This window comes from Oncorhynchus masou, chromosome 29 (assembly GCF_036934945.1).
Source record: "Oncorhynchus masou masou isolate Uvic2021 chromosome 29, UVic_Omas_1.1, whole genome shotgun sequence".
In the NCBI taxonomy this organism is placed as follows: Eukaryota; Metazoa; Chordata; class Actinopteri; order Salmoniformes; family Salmonidae; genus Oncorhynchus; species Oncorhynchus masou.
The window spans coordinates 99,970,504-99,989,577 of NC_088240.1; the positions used below are offsets into that span (position 1 = coordinate 99,970,504).

Consider the following 19,074-nt stretch of genomic DNA (forward strand, 5'->3'; position numbering starts at 1 on the left):
AGCCGTGCTGTGTGTTAGCCGGGCTGGGTGTTAGCCGTGCCGTGCTGGGTGTTAGCCGTGCTGGGTGTTAGTCGTGCTGGGTGTTAGCCGTGCCGTGCTGGGTGTTAGCCGGGCTCGGTGTTAGCCGGGCTGGGTGTTAGTCGTGCTGGGTGTTAGCCGTGCCGTGCTGGGTGTTAGCCGGGCTGGGTGTTAGCCGTGCAGGGTGTTAGCCGTGCCGTGCTGGGTGTTATCCGTGCTGGGTGTTATCCGTGCTGGGTGTTATCCGTGCAGGGTGTTAGCCGTGCAGGGTGTTAGCCGTGCTGGGTGTTAGCCGTGCAGGGTGTTAGCCGTGCTGGGTGTTAGCCGTGCTGGGTGTTAGCCTGCTGGGTGTTAGCCGTGCCGTGCTGGGTGTTAGCCGTGCTGGGTGTTAGCCGTGCAGGGTGTTAGCCGTGCAGGGTGTTAGCCGTGCAGGGTGTTAGCCGTGCTGGGTGTTAGCCGGGCTGGGTGTTAGCCGGGCTGGGTGTTAGCGGGGCTGGGTGTTAGCCGTGCCGTGCTGGGTGTTAGCCGTGCAGTGTGTTAGCCGTGCTGGGTGTTAGCCGTGCTGTGTGTTAGCCGGGCTGGGTGTTAGCCGTGCCGTGCTGGGTGTTAGCCGTGCTGGGTGTTAGTCGTGCTGGGTGTTAGCCGTGCCGTGCTGGGTGTTAGCCGGGCTCGGTGTTAGCCGGGCTGGGTGTTAGTCGTGCTGGGTGTTAGCCGTGCCGTGCTGGGTGTTAGCCGTGCAGGGTGTTAGCCGTGCCGTGCTGGGTGTTATCCGTGCTGGGTGTTATCCGTGCAGGGTGTTAGCCGTGCAGGGTGTTAGCCGGGCTGGGTGTTAGCCGGGCTGGGTGTTAGCCGGGCTGGGTGTTAGCCGGGCTGGGTGTTAGCGGGGCTGGGTGTTAGCCGTGCCGTGCTGGGTGTTAGCCGTGCAGTGTGTTAGCCGTGCTGGGTGTTAGCCGTGCTGTGTGTTAGCCGGGCTGGGTGTTAGCCGTGCCGTGCTGGGTGTTAGCCGTGCTGGGTGTTAGCCGTGCTGGGTGTTAGCCGTGCTGGGTGTTAGCCGTGCAGGGTGTTAGCCGTGCAGGGTGTTAGCCGTGCTGGGTGTTAGCCGTGCTGGGTGTTAGCCGTGCTGGGTGTTAGCCGTGCAGTGTGTTAGCCGTGCTGGGTGTTAGCCGTGCTGTGTGTTAGCCGGGCTGGGTGTTAGCCGTGCCGTGCTGGGTGTTAGCCGTGCTGGGTGTTAGCCGTGCTGGGTGTTAGCCGTGCTGGGTGTTAGCCGTGCAGGGTGTTAGCCGTGCAGGGTGTTAGCCGTGCTGGGTGTTAGCCGTGCTGGGTGTTAGCCGTGCTGGGTGTTAGCCGTGCTGGGTGTTAGCCGTGCCGTGCTGGGTGTTAGCCGTGCTGGGTGTTAGTCGTGCTGGGTGTTAGCCGTGCAGGGTGTTAGCCGTGCTGGGTGTTAGCCGTGCTGGGTGTTAGCCGTGCTGGGTGTTAGCCGTGCAGGGTGTTAGCCGTGCAGGGTGTTAGCCGTGCAGGGTGTTAGCCGTGCTGGGTGTTAGCCGTGCTGGGTGTTAGCCGTGCTGGGTGTTAGCCGTGCTGGGTGTTAGCCGTGCCGTGCTGGGTGTTAGCCGTGCTGGGTGTTAGCCGTGCTGGGTGTTAGCCGTGCTGGGTGTTAGCCGGGCTGGGTGTTAGCCGTGCAGGGTGTTAGCCGTGCAGGGTGTTAGCCGTGCTGGGTGTTAGCCGTGCCGTGCTGGGTGTTAGCCGTGCTGGGTGTTAGCCGTGCTGGGTGTTAGCCGTGCTGGGTGTTAGCCGTGCAGGGTGTTAGTCGTGCTGGGTGTTATCCGGGCTGGGTGTTAGCCGTGCCGTGCTGGGTGTTAGCCGTGCTGGGTGTTAGCCGTGCTGGGTGTTAGCCGTGCTGGGTGTTAGCCGTGCTGGGTGTTAGCCGTGCTGGGTGTTAGCCGTGCCGTGCTGGGTGTTAGCCGTGCCGTGCTGGGTGTTAGCCGTGCTGGGTGTTAGCCGGGCTGGGTGTTAGCCGGGCTGGGTGTTAGCCGTGCTGGGTGTTAGCCGTGCTGGGTGTTAGCCGTGCCGTGCTGGGTGTTAGCCGTGCTGGGTGTTATCCGTGCCGTGCTGGGTGTTATCCGTGCTGGGTGTTATCCGTGCAGGGTGTTAGCCGTGCAGGGTGTTAGCCGTGCAGGGTGTTAGCCGTGCAGGGTGTTAGCCGGGCTGGGTGTTAGCCGGGCTGGGTGTTAGCCGGGCTGGGTGTTAGCCGGGCTGGGTGTTAGCCGGGCTGGGTGTTAGCGGGGCTGGGTGTTAGCCGTGCTGGGTGTTATCCGTGCAGGGTGTTAGCCGTGCAGGGTGTTAGCCGGGCTGGGTGTTAGCCGGGCTGGGTGTTAGCCGGGCTGGGTGTTAGCCGGGCTGGGTGTTAGCGGGGCTGGGTGTTAGCCGTGCCGTGCTGGGTGTTAGCCGTGCAGTGTGTTAGCCGTGCAGTGTGTTAGCCGTGCTGGGTGTTAGCCGTGCTGTGTGTTAGCCGGGCTGGGTGTTAGCCGTGCCGTGCTTAGTGTTAGCCGTGCTGGGTGTTAGCCGTGCTGGGTGTTAGCCGTGCTGGGTGTTAGCCGTGCAGGGTGTTAGCCGTGCAGGGTGTTAGCCGTGCTGGGTGTTAGCCGTGCTGGGTGTTAGCCGTGCTGGGTGTTAGCCGTGCTGGGTGTTAGCCGTGCTGGGTGTTAGCCGGGCTGGGTGTTAGCCGGGCTGGGTGTTAGCCGGGCTGGGTGTTAGCCGTGCGGTGCTGGGTGTTAGCCGTGCTGGGTGTTAGCCGTGCTGGGTGTTATCCGTGCTGGGTGTTATCCGTGCAGGGTGTTAGCCGTGCAGGGTGTTAGCCGTGCAGGGTGTTAGCCGGGCTGGGTGTTAGCCGGGCTGGGTGTTAGCCGGGCTGGGTGTTAGCGGGGCTGGGTGTTAGCCGTGCCGTGCTGGGTGTTAGCCGTGCAGTGTGTTAGCCGGGCTGGGTGTTAGCGGGGCTGGGTGTTAGCCGTGCCGTGCTGGGGGTTAGCCGTGCAGTGTGTTAGCCGTGCTGGGTGTTAGCCGTGCTGTGTGTTAGCCGGGCTGGGTGTTAGCCGTGCCGTGCTGGGTGTTAGCCGTGCTGGGTGTTAGTCGTGCTGGGTGTTAGCCGTGCCGTGCTGGGTGTTAGCCGGGCTCGGTGTTAGCCGGGCTGGGTGTTAGTCGTGCTGGGTGTTAGCCGTGCCGTGCTGGGTGTTAGCCGGGCTGGGTGTTAGCCGTGCAGGGTGTTAGCCGTGCCGTGCTGGGTGTTATCCGTGCTGGGTGTTATCCGTGCAGGGTGTTAGCCGTGCAGGGTGTTAGCCGGGCTGGGTGTTAGCCGGGCTGGGTGTTAGCCGGGCTGGGTGTTAGCCGGGCTGGGTGTTAGCGGGGCTGGGTGTTAGCCGTGCCGTGCTGGGTGTTAGCCGTGCAGTGTGTTAGCCGTGCTGGGTGTTAGCCGTGCAGGGTGTTAGCCGTGCTGTGTGTTAGCCGGGCTGGGTGTTAGCCGTGCCGTGCTGGGTGTTAGCCGTGCTGGGTGTTAGCCGTGCTGGGTGTTAGCCGTGCAGGGTGTTAGCCGTGCTGGGTGTTAGCCGTGCTGGGTGTTAGCCGTGCTGGGTGTTAGCCGTGCCGTGCTGGGTGTTAGCCGTGCTGGGTGTTAGCCGTGCAGGGTGTTAGCCGTGCAGGGTGTTAGCCGTGCAGGGTGTTAGCCGTGCTGGGTGTTAGCCGTGCCGTGCTGGGTGTTAGCCGTGCTGGGTGTTAGCCGTGCTGGGTGTTAGCCGTGCTGGGTGTTAGCCGGGCTGGGTGTTAGCCGTGCAGGGTGTTAGCCGTGCCGTGCTGGGTGTTAGCCGTGCTGGGTGTTAGCCGTGCTGGGTGTTAGCCGTGCAGGGTGTTAGCCGTGCTGGGTGTTAGCCGTGCTGGGTGTTAGCCGTGCTGGGTGTTAGCCGTGCCGTGCTGGGTGTTAGCCGTGCTGGGTGTTAGCCGTGCAGGGTGTTAGCCGTGCAGGGTGTTAGCCGTGCAGGGTGTTAGCCGTGCTGGGTGTTAGCCGTGCCGTGCTGGGTGTTAGCCGTGCTGGGTGTTAGCCGTGCTGGGTGTTAGCCGTGCTGGGTGTTAGCCGTGCTGGGTGTTAGCCGGGCTGGGTGTTAGCCGTGCAGGGTGTTAGCCGTGCAGGGTGTTAGCCGTGCAGGGTGTTAGCCGTGCTGGGTGTTAGCCGTGCCGTGCTGGGTGTTAGCCGTGCTGGGTGTTAGCCGTGCTGGGTGTTAGCCGTGCTGGGTGTTAGCCGTGCTGGGTGTTAGCCGGGCTGGGTGTTAGCCGTGCAGGGTGTTAGCCGTGCTGGGTGTTAGCCGTGCAGGGTGTTAGCCGTGCAGGGTGTTAGCCGTGCTGGGTGTTAGCCGTGCCGTGCTGGGTGTTAGCCGTGCTGGGTGTTAGCCGTGCTGGGTGTTAGCCGTGCTGGGTGTTAGCCGGGCTGGGTGTTAGCGGGGCTGGGTGTTAGCCGTGCTGGGTGTTATCCGTGCAGGGTGTTAGCCGTGCAGGGTGTTAGCCGGGCTGGGTGTTAGCCGGGCTGGGTGTTAGCCGTGCCGTGCTGGGTGTTAGCCGTGCTGGGTGTTAGCCGTGCTGGGTGTTAGCCGTGCTGGGTGTTAGCCGGGCTGGGTGTTAGCGGGGCTGGGTGTTAGCCGTGCTGGGTGTTATCCGTGCAGGGTGTTAGCCGTGCAGGGTGTTAGCCGGGCTGGGTGTTAGCCGGGCTGGGTGTTAGCCGGGCTGGGTGTTAGCCGGGCTGGGTGTTAGCGGGGCTGGGTGTTAGCCGTGCCGTGCTGGGTGTTAGCCGTGCAGTGTGTTAGCCGTGCAGTGTGTTAGCCGTGCTGGGTGTTAGCCGTGCTGTGTGTTAGCCGGGCTGGGTGTTAGCCGTGCCGTGCTTAGTGTTAGCCGTGCTGGGTGTTAGCCGTGCTGGGTGTTAGCCGTGCTGGGTGTTAGCCGTGCAGGGTGTTAGCCGTGCAGGGTGTTAGCCGTGCTGGGTGTTAGCCGTGCTGGGTGTTAGCCGTGCTGGGTGTTAGCCGTGCTGGGTATTAGCCGTGCTGGGTGTTAGCCGGGCTGGGTGTTAGCCGGGCTGGGTGTTAGCCGGGCTGGGTGTTAGCCGTGCGGTGCTGGGTGTTAGCCGTGCTGGGTGTTAGCCGTGCTGGGTGTTATCCGTGCTGGGTGTTATCCGTGCAGGGTGTTAGCCGTGCAGGGTGTTAGCCGTGCAGGGTGTTAGCCGGGCTGGGTGTTAGCCGGGCTGGGTGTTAGCCGGGCTGGGTGTTAGCGGGCTGGGTGTTAGCCGTGCCGTGCTGGGTGTTAGCCGTGCAGTGTGTTAGCCGGGCTGGGTGTTAGCGGGGCTGGGTGTTAGCCGTGCCGTGCTGGGGGTTAGCCGTGCAGTGTGTTAGCCGTGCTGGGTGTTAGCCGTGCTGTGTGTTAGCCGGGCTGGGTGTTAGCCGTGCCGTGCTGGGTGTTAGCCGTGCTGGGTGTTAGTCGTGCTGGGTGTTAGCCGTGCCGTGCTGGGTGTTAGCCGGGCTCGGTGTTAGCCGGGCTGGGTGTTAGTCGTGCTGGGTGTTAGCCGTGCCGTGCTGGGTGTTAGCCGGGCTGGGTGTTAGCCGTGCAGGGTGTTAGCCGTGCCGTGCTGGGTGTTATCCGTGCTGGGTGTTATCCGTGCAGGGTGTTAGCCGTGCAGGGTGTTAGCCGGGCTGGGTGTTAGCCGGGCTGGGTGTTAGCCGGGCTGGGTGTTAGCCGGGCTGGGTGTTAGCGGGGCTGGGTGTTAGCCGTGCCGTGCTGGGTGTTAGCCGTGCAGTGTGTTAGCCGTGCTGGGTGTTAGCCGTGCAGGGTGTTAGCCGTGCTGTGTGTTAGCCGGGCTGGGTGTTAGCCGTGCCGTGCTGGGTGTTAGCCGTGCTGGGTGTTAGCCGTGCTGGGTGTTAGCCGTGCAGGGTGTTAGCCGTGCTGGGTGTTAGCCGTGCTGGGTGTTAGCCGTGCTGGGTGTTAGCCGTGCCGTGCTGGGTGTTAGCCGTGCTGGGTGTTAGCCGTGCAGGGTGTTAGCCGTGCAGGGTGTTAGCCGTGCAGGGTGTTAGCCGTGCTGGGTGTTAGCCGTGCCGTGCTGGGTGTTAGCCGTGCTGGGTGTTAGCCGTGCTGGGTGTTAGCCGTGCTGGGTGTTAGCCGGGCTGGGTGTTAGCCGTGCAGGGTGTTAGCCGTGCCGTGCTGGGTGTTAGCCGTGCTGGGTGTTAGCCGTGCTGGGTGTTAGCCGTGCAGGGTGTTAGCCGTGCAGGGTGTTAGCCGTGCTGGGTGTTAGCCGTGCTGGGTGTTAGCCGTGCTGGGTGTTAGCCGTGCCGTGCTGGGTGTTAGCCGTGCTGGGTGTTAGCCGTGCAGGGTGTTAGCCGTGCAGGGTGTTAGCCGTGCAGGGTGTTAGCCGTGCTGGGTGTTAGCCGTGCCGTGCTGGGTGTTAGCCGTGCTGGGTGTTAGCCGTGCTGGGTGTTAGCCGTGCTGGGTGTTAGCCGTGCTGGGTGTTAGCCGGGCTGGGTGTTAGCCGTGCAGGGTGTTAGCCGTGCTGGGTGTTAGCCGTGCTGGGTGTTATCCGGGCTGTATTTGAACTTTGCTGTGTTGCTTGCAGGATGAGAACGGCGTCAACAGGCCGGTGTGTTCCTACGTGCGTGTCCTGCGTGCTGGTCGTCTCCTGGAGAGTCCCCGTCAGGCGGCCCGCTTCGTTAGCCTGCTGGGCCTGGAGAAAGCCCCCGTGGTGGGGGGAGGAGGAGGGGGCAAACAGGAGCAGTGGTGCTCCCTTCTCGCCTTCCTCTGTAGAAACAAGGTGAGGACTGGCTCTGTTCTGAACCACACACACACACACAGCCGTAAGCATTTAGACAGCTGTAATGCTATGACGTCTTTAACCTCTGAACTCATCTCTCTGTGTTCTAATCGTCAGTGGTGGAATTGTAAAATAATTGATTTATGAAACGGTTAAACGGTCTGTTATGAGAAGATTTATTTATATCCTGATGGACGGTTCTGGGATTTCCCCAGTGCAGCAGAATGAATAAATGCCTCCCCTTTTCTATCCTCTCTTTCCCCAGTGCAGTGGATCTCCCCTCCCCTCTCCGCTTCTATCCTCTCCCCTCTCCTCTCCTCTTCTATCCTCTCCCCTCCCCTCTCCTCTTCTATCCTCTCCTCTCCCCTCTCCTCTTCTGTCCTCTCCACTCCCCTCTCCTCTTCTATCCTCTCCCCTCCCCTCTCCTCTTCTATCCTCTCCCCTCTCCTCTCCTCTTCTATCCTCTCCCCTCTCCTCTTCTATCCCCTCCCCTCCCCTCTCCTCTTCTATCCTCTCCCCTCCCCTCTCCTCTTCTATCCTCTCCCCTCCCCTCTCCTCTTCTATCCTCTCCCCTCTCCTCTCCCCCTCCCCTCCCCTCTCCTCTTCTATCCCCTCCCCTCCCCTCTCCTCTTCTATCCTCTCCCCTCTCCTCTCCTCTTCTATCCTCTCCCCTCTCCTCTTCTATCCCCTCCCCTCCCCTCTCCTCTTCTATCCTCTCCCCTCCCCTCTCCTCTTCTATCCTCTCCCCTCTCCTCTCCCCTCCCCTCCCCTCTCCTCTTCTATCCCCTCCCCTCTCCCCTTCTATCCTCTCCCCCCCCCTCCCCTCTCCTCTTCTATCCTCTCCCCTCCCCTCCCCTCTCCTCTTCTATCCTCTCCCCCTCCCCTCCCCTCTCCTCTTCTATCCTCTCCCTCTCCTCTCCCCTCCCCTCCCCTCTCCTCTTCTATCCCCTCCCCCTCTCCCCTTCTATCCTCTCCCCCTCCCCTCCCCTCTCCTCTTCTATCCTCTCCCCTCTCCTCTCCCCTCCCCTCCCCTCTCCTCTTCTATCCCCTCCCCTCTCCCCTTCTATCCTCTCCCCTCCCCTCCCCTCTCCTCTTCTATCCTCTCCCCTCCCCTCCCCTCTCCTCTTCTATCCTCTCCCCTCCCCTCCCCTCTCCTCTTCTATCCTCTCTCCTCTTCTATCCTCTCCCCTCTCCTCTTCTATCCTCTCCCCTCCCCTCTCCTCTTCTATCCTCTCCCCTCCCCTCTCCTCTTCTATCCTCTCCCCTCCCCTCTCCTCTTCTATCCTCTCCCCTCCCCTCTCCTCTTCTATCCTCTCCCCTCCCCTCTCCTCTTCTATCCTCTCCCCTCCCCTCTCCTCTTCTATCCTCTCTCCTCTCCTCTTCTATCCTCTCCCCTCCCTCTCCTCTTCTATCCTCTCTCCTCTCCTCTTCTATCCTCTCCCCTCCCCTCTCCTCTTCTATCCTCTCCCCTCCCCTCTCCTCTTCTATCCTCTCCCCTCCCCTCTCCTCTTCTATCCTCTCCCCTCCCCTCTCCTCTTCTATCCCCTCCCCTCTCCTCTTCTGTCCTCTCCCCTCCCCTCCCCTCTCCTCTTCTATCCTCTCCCCTCCCCTCTCCGCTTCTATCCTCTCCCCTCCCCTCTCCTCTTCTATCCTCTCCCCTCCCCTCTCCTCTTCTATCCTCTCCCCTCTCCTCTTCTATCCTCTCCCCTCCCCTCTCCTCTTCTATCCTCTCCCCTCCCCTCTCCTCTTCTATCCTCTCCCCTCCCCTCTCCTCTTCTATCCTCTCCCCTCCCCTCTCCTCTTCTATCCTCTCCCCTCCCCTCTCCTCTTCTATCCCCTCCCCTCTCCTCTTCTATCCTCTCCCCTCTCCTCTTCTATCCTCTCTCCTCTCCTCCCCTCTCCTCTTCTATCCTCTCTCCTCCCCTCTCCTCTTCTATCCTCTCTCCTCCCTCTCCTCTTCTATCCTCTCCCCTCCCCTCTCCCCTTCTATCCTCTCCCCTCCCCTCTCCTTTTCTATCCTCTCCCCTCCCCTCTCCTCTTCTATCCTCTCCTCTTCTATCCTCTTCCCTCTCCTCTTCTATCCTCTCTCCTCTCCTCCCCTCTCCTCTTCTATCCTCTCTCCTCCCCTCTCCTCTTCTATCCTCTCCCCTCCCCTCTCCCCTTCTATCATCTCCCCTCCCCTCTCCTCTTCTATCCCCTCCCCTCTCCTCTTCTATCCCCTCCCCTCTCCTCTTCTATCCTCTCCCCTCCCCTCTCCTCTTCTATCCCCTCCCCTCTCCTCTTCTATCCTCTCCCCTCTTCTATCCCCTCCTCTCCTCTTCTATCCTCTCCCCTCCTCTTCTATCCTCTCCCCTCCTCTCCTCTCCTCCTCCTCTATCCTCTGATACATGTTGACCAGCCCTGTGGGTTAGAGTTAGGATCTGAGACATGATGACCAGCCCTGTGGGTTGGAGTTAGGAACTGAGACATGATGACCAGCCCTGTGGGTTAGAGTTAGGAACTGAGACATGATGACCAGCCCTGTGGGTTAGAGTTAGGAACTGAGACATGATGACCAGCCCTGTGGGTTAGAGTTAGGAACTGAGACATGATGACCAGCCCTGTGGGTTAGAGTTAGGAACTGAGACATGATGACCAGCCCTGTGGGTTGGAGTTAGGAACTGAGACATGATGACCAGCCCTGTGGGTTGGAGTTAGGAACTGAGACATGATGACCAGCCCTGTGGGTTAGAGTTAGGAACTGAGACATGATGACCAGCCCTGTGGGTTAGAGTTAGGAACTGAGACATGATGACCAGCCCTGTGGGTTAGAGTTAGGAACTGAGACATGATGACCAGCCCTGTGGGTTGGAGTTAGGAACTGAGACATGATGACCAGCCCTGTGGGTTGGAGTTAGGAACTGAGACATGATGACCAGCCCTGTGGGTTAGAGTTAGGAACTGAGACATGATGACCAGCCCTGTGGGTTGGAGTTAGGAACTGAGACATGATGACCAGCCCTGTGGGTTGGAGTTAGGAACTGAGACATGATGACCAGCCCTGTGGGTTAGAGTTAGGAACTGAAACATGATGACCAGCCCTGTGGGTTGGAGTTAGGAACTGAGACATGATGACCAGCCCTGTGGGTTGGAGTTAGGAACTGAGACATGATGACCAGCCCTGTGGGTTGGAGTTAGGAACTGAGACATGATGACCAGCCCTGTGGGTTAGAGTTAGGAACTGAGACATGATGACCAGCCCTGTGGGTTGGAGTTAGGAACTGAGACATGATGACCAGCCCTGTGGGTTGGAGTTAGGAACTGAGACATGATGACCAGCCCTGTGGGTTGGAGTTAGGAACTGAGACATGATGACCAGCCCTGTGGGTTGGAGTTAGGAACTGAGACATGATGACCAGCCCTGTGGGTTGGAGTTAGGAACTGAGACATGATGACCAGCCCTGTGGGTTGGAGTTAGGAACTGAGACATGATGACCAGCCCTGTGGGTTGGAGTTAGGAACTGAGACATGATGACCAGCCCTGTGGGTTAGAGTTAGGAACTGAGACATGATGACCAGCCCTGTGGGTTGGAGTTAGGAACTGAGACATGATGACCAGCCCTGTGGGTTAGAGTTAGGAACTGAGACATGATGACCAGCCCTGTGGGTTGGAGTTAGGAACTGAGACATGATGACCAGCCCTGTGGGTTGGAGTTAGGAACTGAGACATGATGACCAGCCCTGTGGGTTAGAGTTAGGAACTGAGACATGATGACCAGCCCTGTGGGTTGGAGTTAGGAACTGAGACATGATGACCAGCCCTGTGGGTTGGAGTTAGGAACTGAGACATGATGACCAGCCCTGTGGGTTGGAGTTAGGAACTGAGACATGATGACCAGCCCTGTGGGTTGGAGTTAGGAACTGAGACATGATGACCAGCCCTGTGGGTTAGAGTTAGGAACTGAGACATGATGACCAGCCCTGTGGGTTGGAGTTAGGATCTGAGACATGATGTTTTTGGTATTTCCAGGGAGGCTGTGACATCTCTCTGATCTGATTGGTTGTGTGTTTCCAGGGCGACTGTGAGGACCATGCCACCCTGCTGTGCAGTCTGTTGCTGGGGTTCGGCCTGGATGCCTACGTGTGTGTTGGCACTAAGCCCAAGAGCCTGGCACACACCTGGGTGATGACCAGGGGCACTGACAGCACCATCACCTTCTGGGAGAGCCTGACCGCACACAGGTGAGACTGAAGCCTGGTTCAGATACAACGGCCCCTCCTGGGACAAGACAACCAGACTGTTTCACAATGTTGTAGCTGACCTGAAGACGAGACGTTCAGATCAAAAAGACCAGCCCAGGGTCTCCCAAGTGGCCAGCGGTCTGAGGCACTGTATCGCAGTACTTGAGGCGTCACTACAGACCCGGGTTTGGTCACAGGCTGTGTCACAACCGGCCTTGACCGGGAGTCCCATAAAAAGTTGCACAATTGGCTCATCGCACTCTCGCGACTCCATGTGGCGGGCCGGGCGCCTGCAGGCTGACCTCGATGGTCAGTTGAACAGTGTTTCCTCCGACACATCGGTGCGGCTGGCTTCCTGGTTAAACCGGCGGTGTTTCCTCTGTTACGGTGGTGCGGCTGGCTTCCTGGTTAAACCGGCGGTGTTTCCTCTGATACGGTGGTGCGGCTGGCTTCCTGGTTAAACCGGCGGTGTTTCCTCTGATACGGTGGTGCGGCTGGCTTCCTGGTTAAACCGGTGGTGTTTCCTCCGACACATCGGTGCGGCTGGCTTGTCTGGTTAAACCGGCAGGTGTTCAGAAGCGCGGTTTGTCGGGTCACGTTTCAGAGGACGCACGACTGGACCTTTGTCTCCAGAGCCCGTTGGGGAGTCGATGAGACAAGATGGGAATTGGGGAGAAAAAATAAATGCCAGACACAGTTCAGACCGTTTCCATGGTAATGCTGCCTCTTTACAATAACATGATTTCTTTGAAACAAAGTTGCCACTTGTTGTAGCAAGGTGTTGCAGCCGCTAGGTGTTGTAGCAGCTAGGTGTTGTAGCAGCTAGGTGTTGTAGCAGCTAGGTGTTGTAGCAGCTAGGTGTTGTAGCAGCTAGGTGTTGTAGCAGCTAGGTGTTGTAGCAGCTAGGTGTTGTAGCCGCTAGGTGTTGTAGCCGTTAGGTGTTGTAGCAGCTAGGTGTTGTAGCAGCTAGGTGTTGTAGCAGCTAGGTGTTGTAGCAGCCAGGTGTTGTAGCCGCTAGGTGTTGTAGCCGTTAGGTGTTGTAGCCGCTAGCTGTTGTAGCCGCTAGGTGTTGTAGCAGCTAGGTGTTGTAGCCGCTAGGTGTTGTAGCCGCTAGGTGTTGTAGCCGCTAGGTGTTGTAGCCTCTAGGTGTTGTAGCCGCTAGGTGTTGTAGCAGCTAGGTGTTGTAGCAGCTAGGTGTTGTAGCAAACAAGTTTCATGAAATACATTCACCAGAAATGTTACACACTTTGCGACTCGTCAGAGAAATATCAACAAGCTAGACGAGCTATTACTGCAGCAAAACAGCTAGCTGTCTGCTTGGCTAACTAGTTAGCTGCTTGGCTGAACACAGACAGTCAGCGCACTGTTCTCACCAAAGCGAGTCGCAAGTTTTTCGCTAAGATTTGACATGTTGAATTTTGGAAACTCCAGCGAGCCAACATGAGATGTTCCTAAAACCATAAAACCACACTGTTTCAGATCAAACAAACGTTGTTCTTCAACTGCATAAAACACATCAGAGGTGTTTTAAATGTGAACTGGGCTTAACAACAACTGCAACAATGAAGTCCTCTGTCTCTCTGGCAGAGTTTCTGACAGGTTAACGGAGCCTCCTTCACCAGGGTGCAGCATGGTTATGAATGATGTCCTCTGTCTCTCTGGCAGAGTTTCTGATAGGTTAATGGAGCCCCCTTCACCAGGGTGCAGCATGGTTATGAATGATGTCCTCTGTCTCTCTGGCAGAGTTTCTGATAGGTTAACGGAGCCCCCTTCACCAGGGTGCAGCATGGTTATGAATGATGTCCTCTGTCTCTCTGGCAGAGTTTCTGATAGGTTAACGGAGCCTCCTTCACCAGGGTGCAGCATGGTTATGAATGATGTCCTCTGTCTCTCTGGCAGAGTTTCTGATAGGTTAACGGAGCCCCCTTCACCAGGGTGCAGCATGGTTATGAATGATGTCCTCTGTCTCTCTGGCAGAGTTTCTGATAGGTTAACGGAGCCCCCTTCACCAGGGTGCAGCATGGTTATGAATGATGTCCTCTGTCTCTCTGGCAGAGTTTCTGATAGGTTAACGGAGCCCCCTTCACCAGGGTGCAGCATGGTTATGAATGATGTCCTCTGTCTCTCTGGCAGAGTTTCTGATAGGTTAACGGAGCCCCCTTCACCAGGGTGCAGCATGGTTATGAATGATGTCCTCTGTCTCTCTGGCAGAGTTTCTGATAGGTTAACGGAGCCCCCTTCACCAGGGTGCAGCATGGTTATGAATGATGTCCTCTGTCTCTCTGGCAGAGTTTCTGATAGGTTAACGGAGCCCCCTTCACCAGGGTGCAGCATGGTTATGAATGATGTCCTCTGTCTCTCTGGCAGAGTTTCTGATAGGTTAACGGAGCCTCCTTCACCAGGGTGCAGCATGGTTATGAATGATGTCCTCTGTCTCTCTGGCAGAGTTTCTGATAGGTTAACGGAGCCCCCTTCACCAGGGTGCAGCATGGTTATGAATGATGTCCTCTGTCTCTCTGGCAGAGTTTCTGATAGGTTAACGGAGCCCCCTTCACCAGGGTGCAGCATGGTTATGAATGATGTCCTCTGTCTCTCTGGCAGAGTTTCTGATAGGTTAACGGAGCCCCCTTCACCAGGGTGCAGCATGGTTATGAATGATGTCCTCTGTCTCTCTGGCAGAGTTTCTGATAGGTTAACGGAGCCCCCTTCACCAGGGTGCAGCATGGTTATGAATGATGTCCTCTGTCTCTCTGGCAGAGTTTCTGACAGGTTAACGGAGCCCCCTTCACCAGGGTGCAGCATGGTTATGAATGATGTCCTCTGTCTCTCTGGCAGAGTTTCTGATAGGTTAACGGAGCCCCCTTCACCAGGGTGCAGCATGGTTATGAATGATGTCCTCTGTCTCTCTGGCAGAGTTTCTGATAGGTTAACGGAGCCCCCTTCACCAGGGTGCAGCATGGTTATGAATGATGTCCTCTGTCTCTCTGGCAGAGTTTCTGACAGGTTAACGGAGCCCCCTTCACCAGGGTGCAGCATGGTTATGAATGATGTCCTCTGTCTCTCTGGCAGAGTTTCTGATAGGTTAACGGAGCCTCCTTCACCAGGGTGCAGCATGGTTATGAATGATGTCCTCTGTCTCTCTGGCAGAGTTTCTGACAGGTTAACGGAGCCCCCTTCACCAGGGTGCAGCATGGTTATGAATGATGTCCTCTGTCTCTCTGGCAGAGTTTCTGATAGGTTAACGGAGCCCCCTTCACCAGGGTGCAGCATGGTTATGAATGATGTCCTCTGTCTCTCTGGCAGAGTTTCTGATAGGTTAACGGAGCCCCCTTCACCAGGGTGCAGCATGGTTATGAATGATGTCCTCTGTCTCTCTGGCAGAGTTTCTGATAGGTTAACGGAGCCCCCTTCACCAGGGTGCAGCATGGTTATGAATGATGTCCTCTGTCTCTCTGGCAGAGTTTCTGATAGGTTAACGGAGCCCCCTTCACCAGGGTGCAGCATGGTTATGAATGATGTCCTCTGTCTCTCTGGCAGAGTTTCTGATAGGTTAACGGAGCCCCCTTCACCAGGGTGCAGCATGGTTATGAATGATGTCCTCTGTCTCTCTGGCAGAGTTTCTGATAGGTTAACGGAGCCCCCTTCACCAGGGTGCAGCATGGTTATGAATGATGTCCTCTGTCTCTCTGGCAGAGTTTCTGATAGGTTAACGGAGCCCCCTTCACCAGGGTGCAGCATGGTTATGAATGATGTCCTCTGTCTCTCTGGCAGAGTTTCTGATAGGTTAACGGAGCCCCCTTCACCAGGGTGCAGCATGGTTATGAATGATGTCCTCTGTCTCTCTGGCAGAGTTTCTGATAGGTTAACGGAGCCCCCTTCACCAGGGTGCAGCATGGTTATGAATGATGTCCTCTGTCTCTCTGGCAGAGTTTCTGATAGGTTAACGGAGCCCCCTTCACCAGGGTGCAGCATGGTTATGAATGATGTCCTCTGTCTCTCTGGCAGAGTTTCTGATAGGTTAACGGAGCCCCCTTCACCAGGGTGCAGCATGGTTATGAATGATGTCCTCTGTCTCTCTGGCAGAGTTTCTGACAGGTTAACGGAGCCCCCTTCACCAGGGTGCAGCATGGTTATGAATGATGTCCTCTGTCTCTCTGGCAGAGTTTCTGATAGGTTAACGGAGCCCCCTTCACCAGGGTGCAGCATGGTTATGAATGATGTCCTCTGTCTCTCTGGCAGAGTTTCTGATAGGTTAACGGAGCCCCCTTCACCAGGGTGCAGCATGGTTATGAATGATGTCCTCTGTCTCTCTGGCAGAGTTTCTGATAGGTTAACGGAGCCCCCTTCACCAGGGTGCAGCATGGTTATGAATGATGTCCTCTGTCTCTCTGGCAGAGTTTCTGATAGGTTAACGGAGCCCCCTTCACCAGGGTGCAGCATGGTTATGAATGATGTCCTCTGTCTCTCTGGCAGAGTTTCTGATAGGTTAACGGAGCCCCCTTCACCAGGGTGCAGCATGGTTATGAATGATGTCCTCTGTCTCTCTGGCAGAGTTTCTGATAGGTTAACGGAGCCCCCTTCACCAGGGTGCAGCATGGTTATGAATGATGTCCTCTGTCTCTCTGGCAGAGTTTCTGATAGGTTAACGGAGCCCCCTTCACCAGGGTGCAGCATGGTTATGAATGATGTCCTCTGTCTCTCTGGCAGAGTTTCTGATAGGTTAACGGAGCCCCCTTCACCAGGGTGCAGCATGGTTATGAATGATGTCCTCTGTCTCTCTGGCAGAGTTTCTGATAGGTTAACGGAGCCCCCTTCACCAGGGTGCAGCATGGTTATGAATGATGTCCTCTGTCTCTCTGGCAGAGTTTCTGATAGGTTAACGGAGCCTCCTTCACCAGGGTGCAGCATGGTTATGAATGATGTCCTCTGTCTCTCTGGCAGAGTTTCTGATAGGTTAACGGAGCCCCCTTCACCAGGGTGCAGCATGGTTATGAATGATGTCCTCTGTCTCTCTGGCAGAGTTTCTGATAGGTTAACGGAGCCCCCTTCACCAGGGTGCAGCATGGTTATGAATGATGTCCTCTGTCTCTCTGGCAGAGTTTCTGATAGGTTAACGGAGCCTCCTTCACCAGGGTGCAGCATGGTTATGAATGATGTCCTCTGTCTCTCTGGCAGAGTTTCTGATAGGTTAACGGAGCCCCCTTCACCAGGGTGCAGCATGGTTATGAATGATGTCCTCTGTCTCTCTGGCAGAGTTTCTGATAGGTTAACGGAGCCCCCTTCACCAGGGTGCAGCATGGTTATGAATGATGTCCTCTGTCTCTCTGGCAGAGTTTCTGATAGGTTAACGGAGCCCCCTTCACCAGGGTGCAGCATGGTTATGAATGATGTCCTCTGTCTCTCTGGCAGAGTTTCTGATAGGTTAACGGAGCCCCTTTCACCAGGGTGCAGCATGGTTATGAATGATGTCCTCTGTCTCTCTGGCAGAGTTTCTGACAGGTTAACGGAGCCCCCTTCACCAGGGTGCAGCATGGTTATGAATGATGTCCTCTGTCTCTCTGGCAGAGTTTCTGATAGGTTAACGGAGCCCCCTTCACCAGGGTGCAGCATGGTTATGAATGATGTCCTCTGTCTCTCTGGCAGAGTTTCTGACAGGTTAACGGAGCCCCCTTCACCAGGGTGCAGCATGGTTATGAATGATGTCCTCTGTCTCTCTGGCAGAGTTTCTGATAGGTTAACGGAGCCCCCTTCACCAGGGTGCAGCATGGTTATGAATAGATCTGCGATGATCCCTCACTCTAGTCTGTACGTCAGTGGCATGTCTGTTCTACACAATATATTTCTACCTATTCAACCATTTTTTGTTTCAGGTACCTCCACCAGGCCATTGACCCAGACGCCCCTCCCCTGGCCCCCCAGCCACGCCCCTCCTATCCCTACAGGACCATCGGCTGTGTGTTCAACCACAGGGCCTTCCTGGCCAACTGCCAACCGTCAGACGCTGTGGAACTCTGCTCGTTCGACTTCCACAACCAGTCCCAGTGGAAGGCTATGAGTGAGGAGGCTGTTGGCTCAGTCTGCTCCCCGGGCAGCACCACCTCTCTGCCCCCTCTACCTCCTCTCTGTGGCCCCTCCCTGGAGCCTAGCGCTGCCTCCAACCAGCTGGAACTGGAGCTGAGGTACCTGGTGGTGGAACACAGGAAGGTGAGAGTACGAACAACGGCGTACAGGTTGGCTCAGTTTAACCTGTAACAACGGTCAGAGCCCATACCTGTCAGTCATGTTGTGTCTCTACAGTACAGGATAGTAACATGGTCTCTGTGTGTCTAGTCATGTTGTGTCTCTACAGTACAGGATGTTAACATGGTCTCTGTGTGTCTAGTCATGTATATCTACAGTACAGGATGTTAACATGGTCTCTGTGTGTCTAGTCATGTATATCTACAGTATAGGATATTAACATGGTCTCTGTGTGTCTAGTCATGTATATCTACAGTATAGGATATTAACATGGTCTCTGTGTGTCTAGTCATGTTGTGTCTCTACAGTATAGGATAGTAACATGGTCTCTGTGTGTCTAGTCATGTATATCTACAGTATAGGATGTTAACATGGTCTCTGTGTGTCTAGTCATGTATATCTACAGTACAGGATGTTAACATGGTCTCTGTGTGTCTAGTCATGTATATCTACAGTACAGGATGTTAACATGGTCTCTGTGTGTCTAGTCATGTTGTGTCTCTACAGTATAGGATGTTAACATGGTCTCTGTGTGTCTAGTCATGTTGTGTCTCTACAGTATAGGATGTTAACATGGTCTCTGTGTGTCTAGTCATGTTGTGTCTCTACAGTACAGGATATTAACATGGTCTCTGTGTGTCTAGTCATGTATATCTACAGTATAGGATGTTAACATGGTCTCTGTGTGTCTAGTCATGTTGTGTCTCTACAGTACAGGATGTTAACATGGTCTCTGTGTGTCTAGTCATGTTGTATATCTACAGTATAGGATGTTAACATGGTCTCTGTGTGTCTAGTCATGTTGTGTCTCTACAGTACAGGATGTTAACATGGTCTCTGTGTGTCTAGTCATGTTGTGTCTCTACAGTACAGGATGTTAACATGGTCTCTGTGTGTCTAGTCATGTATATCTACAGTATAGGATGTTAACATGGTCTCTGTGTGTCTAGTCATGTATATCTACAGTACAGGATGTTAACATGGTCTCTGTGTGTCTAGTCATGTTGTGTCTCTACAGTACAGGATGTTAACATGGTCTCTGTGTGTCTAGTCATGTATATCTACAGTATAGGATGTTAACATGGTCTCTGTGTGTCTAGTCATGTTGTGTCTCTACAGTATAGGATGTTAACATGGTCTCTGTGTGTCTAGTCATGTGTCTCTACAGTATAGGATGTTAACATGGTCTCTGTGTGTCTAGTCATGTATATCTACAGTATAGGATGTTAACATGGTCTCTGTGTGTCTAGTCATGTTGTGTCTCTACAGTATAGGATGTTAACATGGTCTCTGTGTGTCTAGTCATGTTGTGTCTCTACAGTACAGGATGTTAACATGGTCTCTGTGTGTCTAGTCATGTTGTGTCTCTACAGGATGTTAACATGGTCTCTGTGTGTCTAGTCATGTTGTGTCTCTACAGTACAGGATGTTAACATGGTCTCTGTGTGTCTAGTCATGTATATCTACAGTATAGGATGTTAACATGGTCTCTGTGTGTCTAGTCATGTATATCTACAGTACAGGATATTAACATGGTCTCTGTGTGTCTAGTCATGTTGTATATCTACAGGATGTTAACATGGTCTCTGTGTGTCTAGTCACGTTGTGTCTCTACAGTACAGGATGTTAACATGGTCTCTGTGTGTCTAGTCATGTTGTGTCTACAGTACAGGATGTTAACATGGTCTCTGTGTGTCTAGTCATGTATATCTACAGTACAGGATGTTAACATGGTCTCTGTGTGTCTAGTCATGTATATCTACAGT

The 19,074-nt window shown here is 55.6% G+C and overlaps 1 protein-coding gene across 3 annotated transcripts in view; it reads left to right on the top strand.

The window, feature by feature from the left end:
* The window catches only part of cep76 (centrosomal protein 76), a 52,435-nt gene that overhangs the window by 18,493 nt on the left and 14,868 nt on the right, over positions 1 to 19,074 (top strand). For all 3 annotated transcript variants that reach the window (XM_064946991.1, XM_064946992.1, XM_064946993.1), the window contains 3 exons: positions 6,653 to 6,847; positions 10,902 to 11,068; positions 16,939 to 17,272. In XM_064946991.1, the coding sequence (XP_064803063.1) occupies positions 6,653 to 6,847; positions 10,902 to 11,068; positions 16,939 to 17,272 (696 nt within the window). The remainder of the gene's footprint in view (positions 1 to 6,652; positions 6,848 to 10,901; positions 11,069 to 16,938; positions 17,273 to 19,074) is intronic.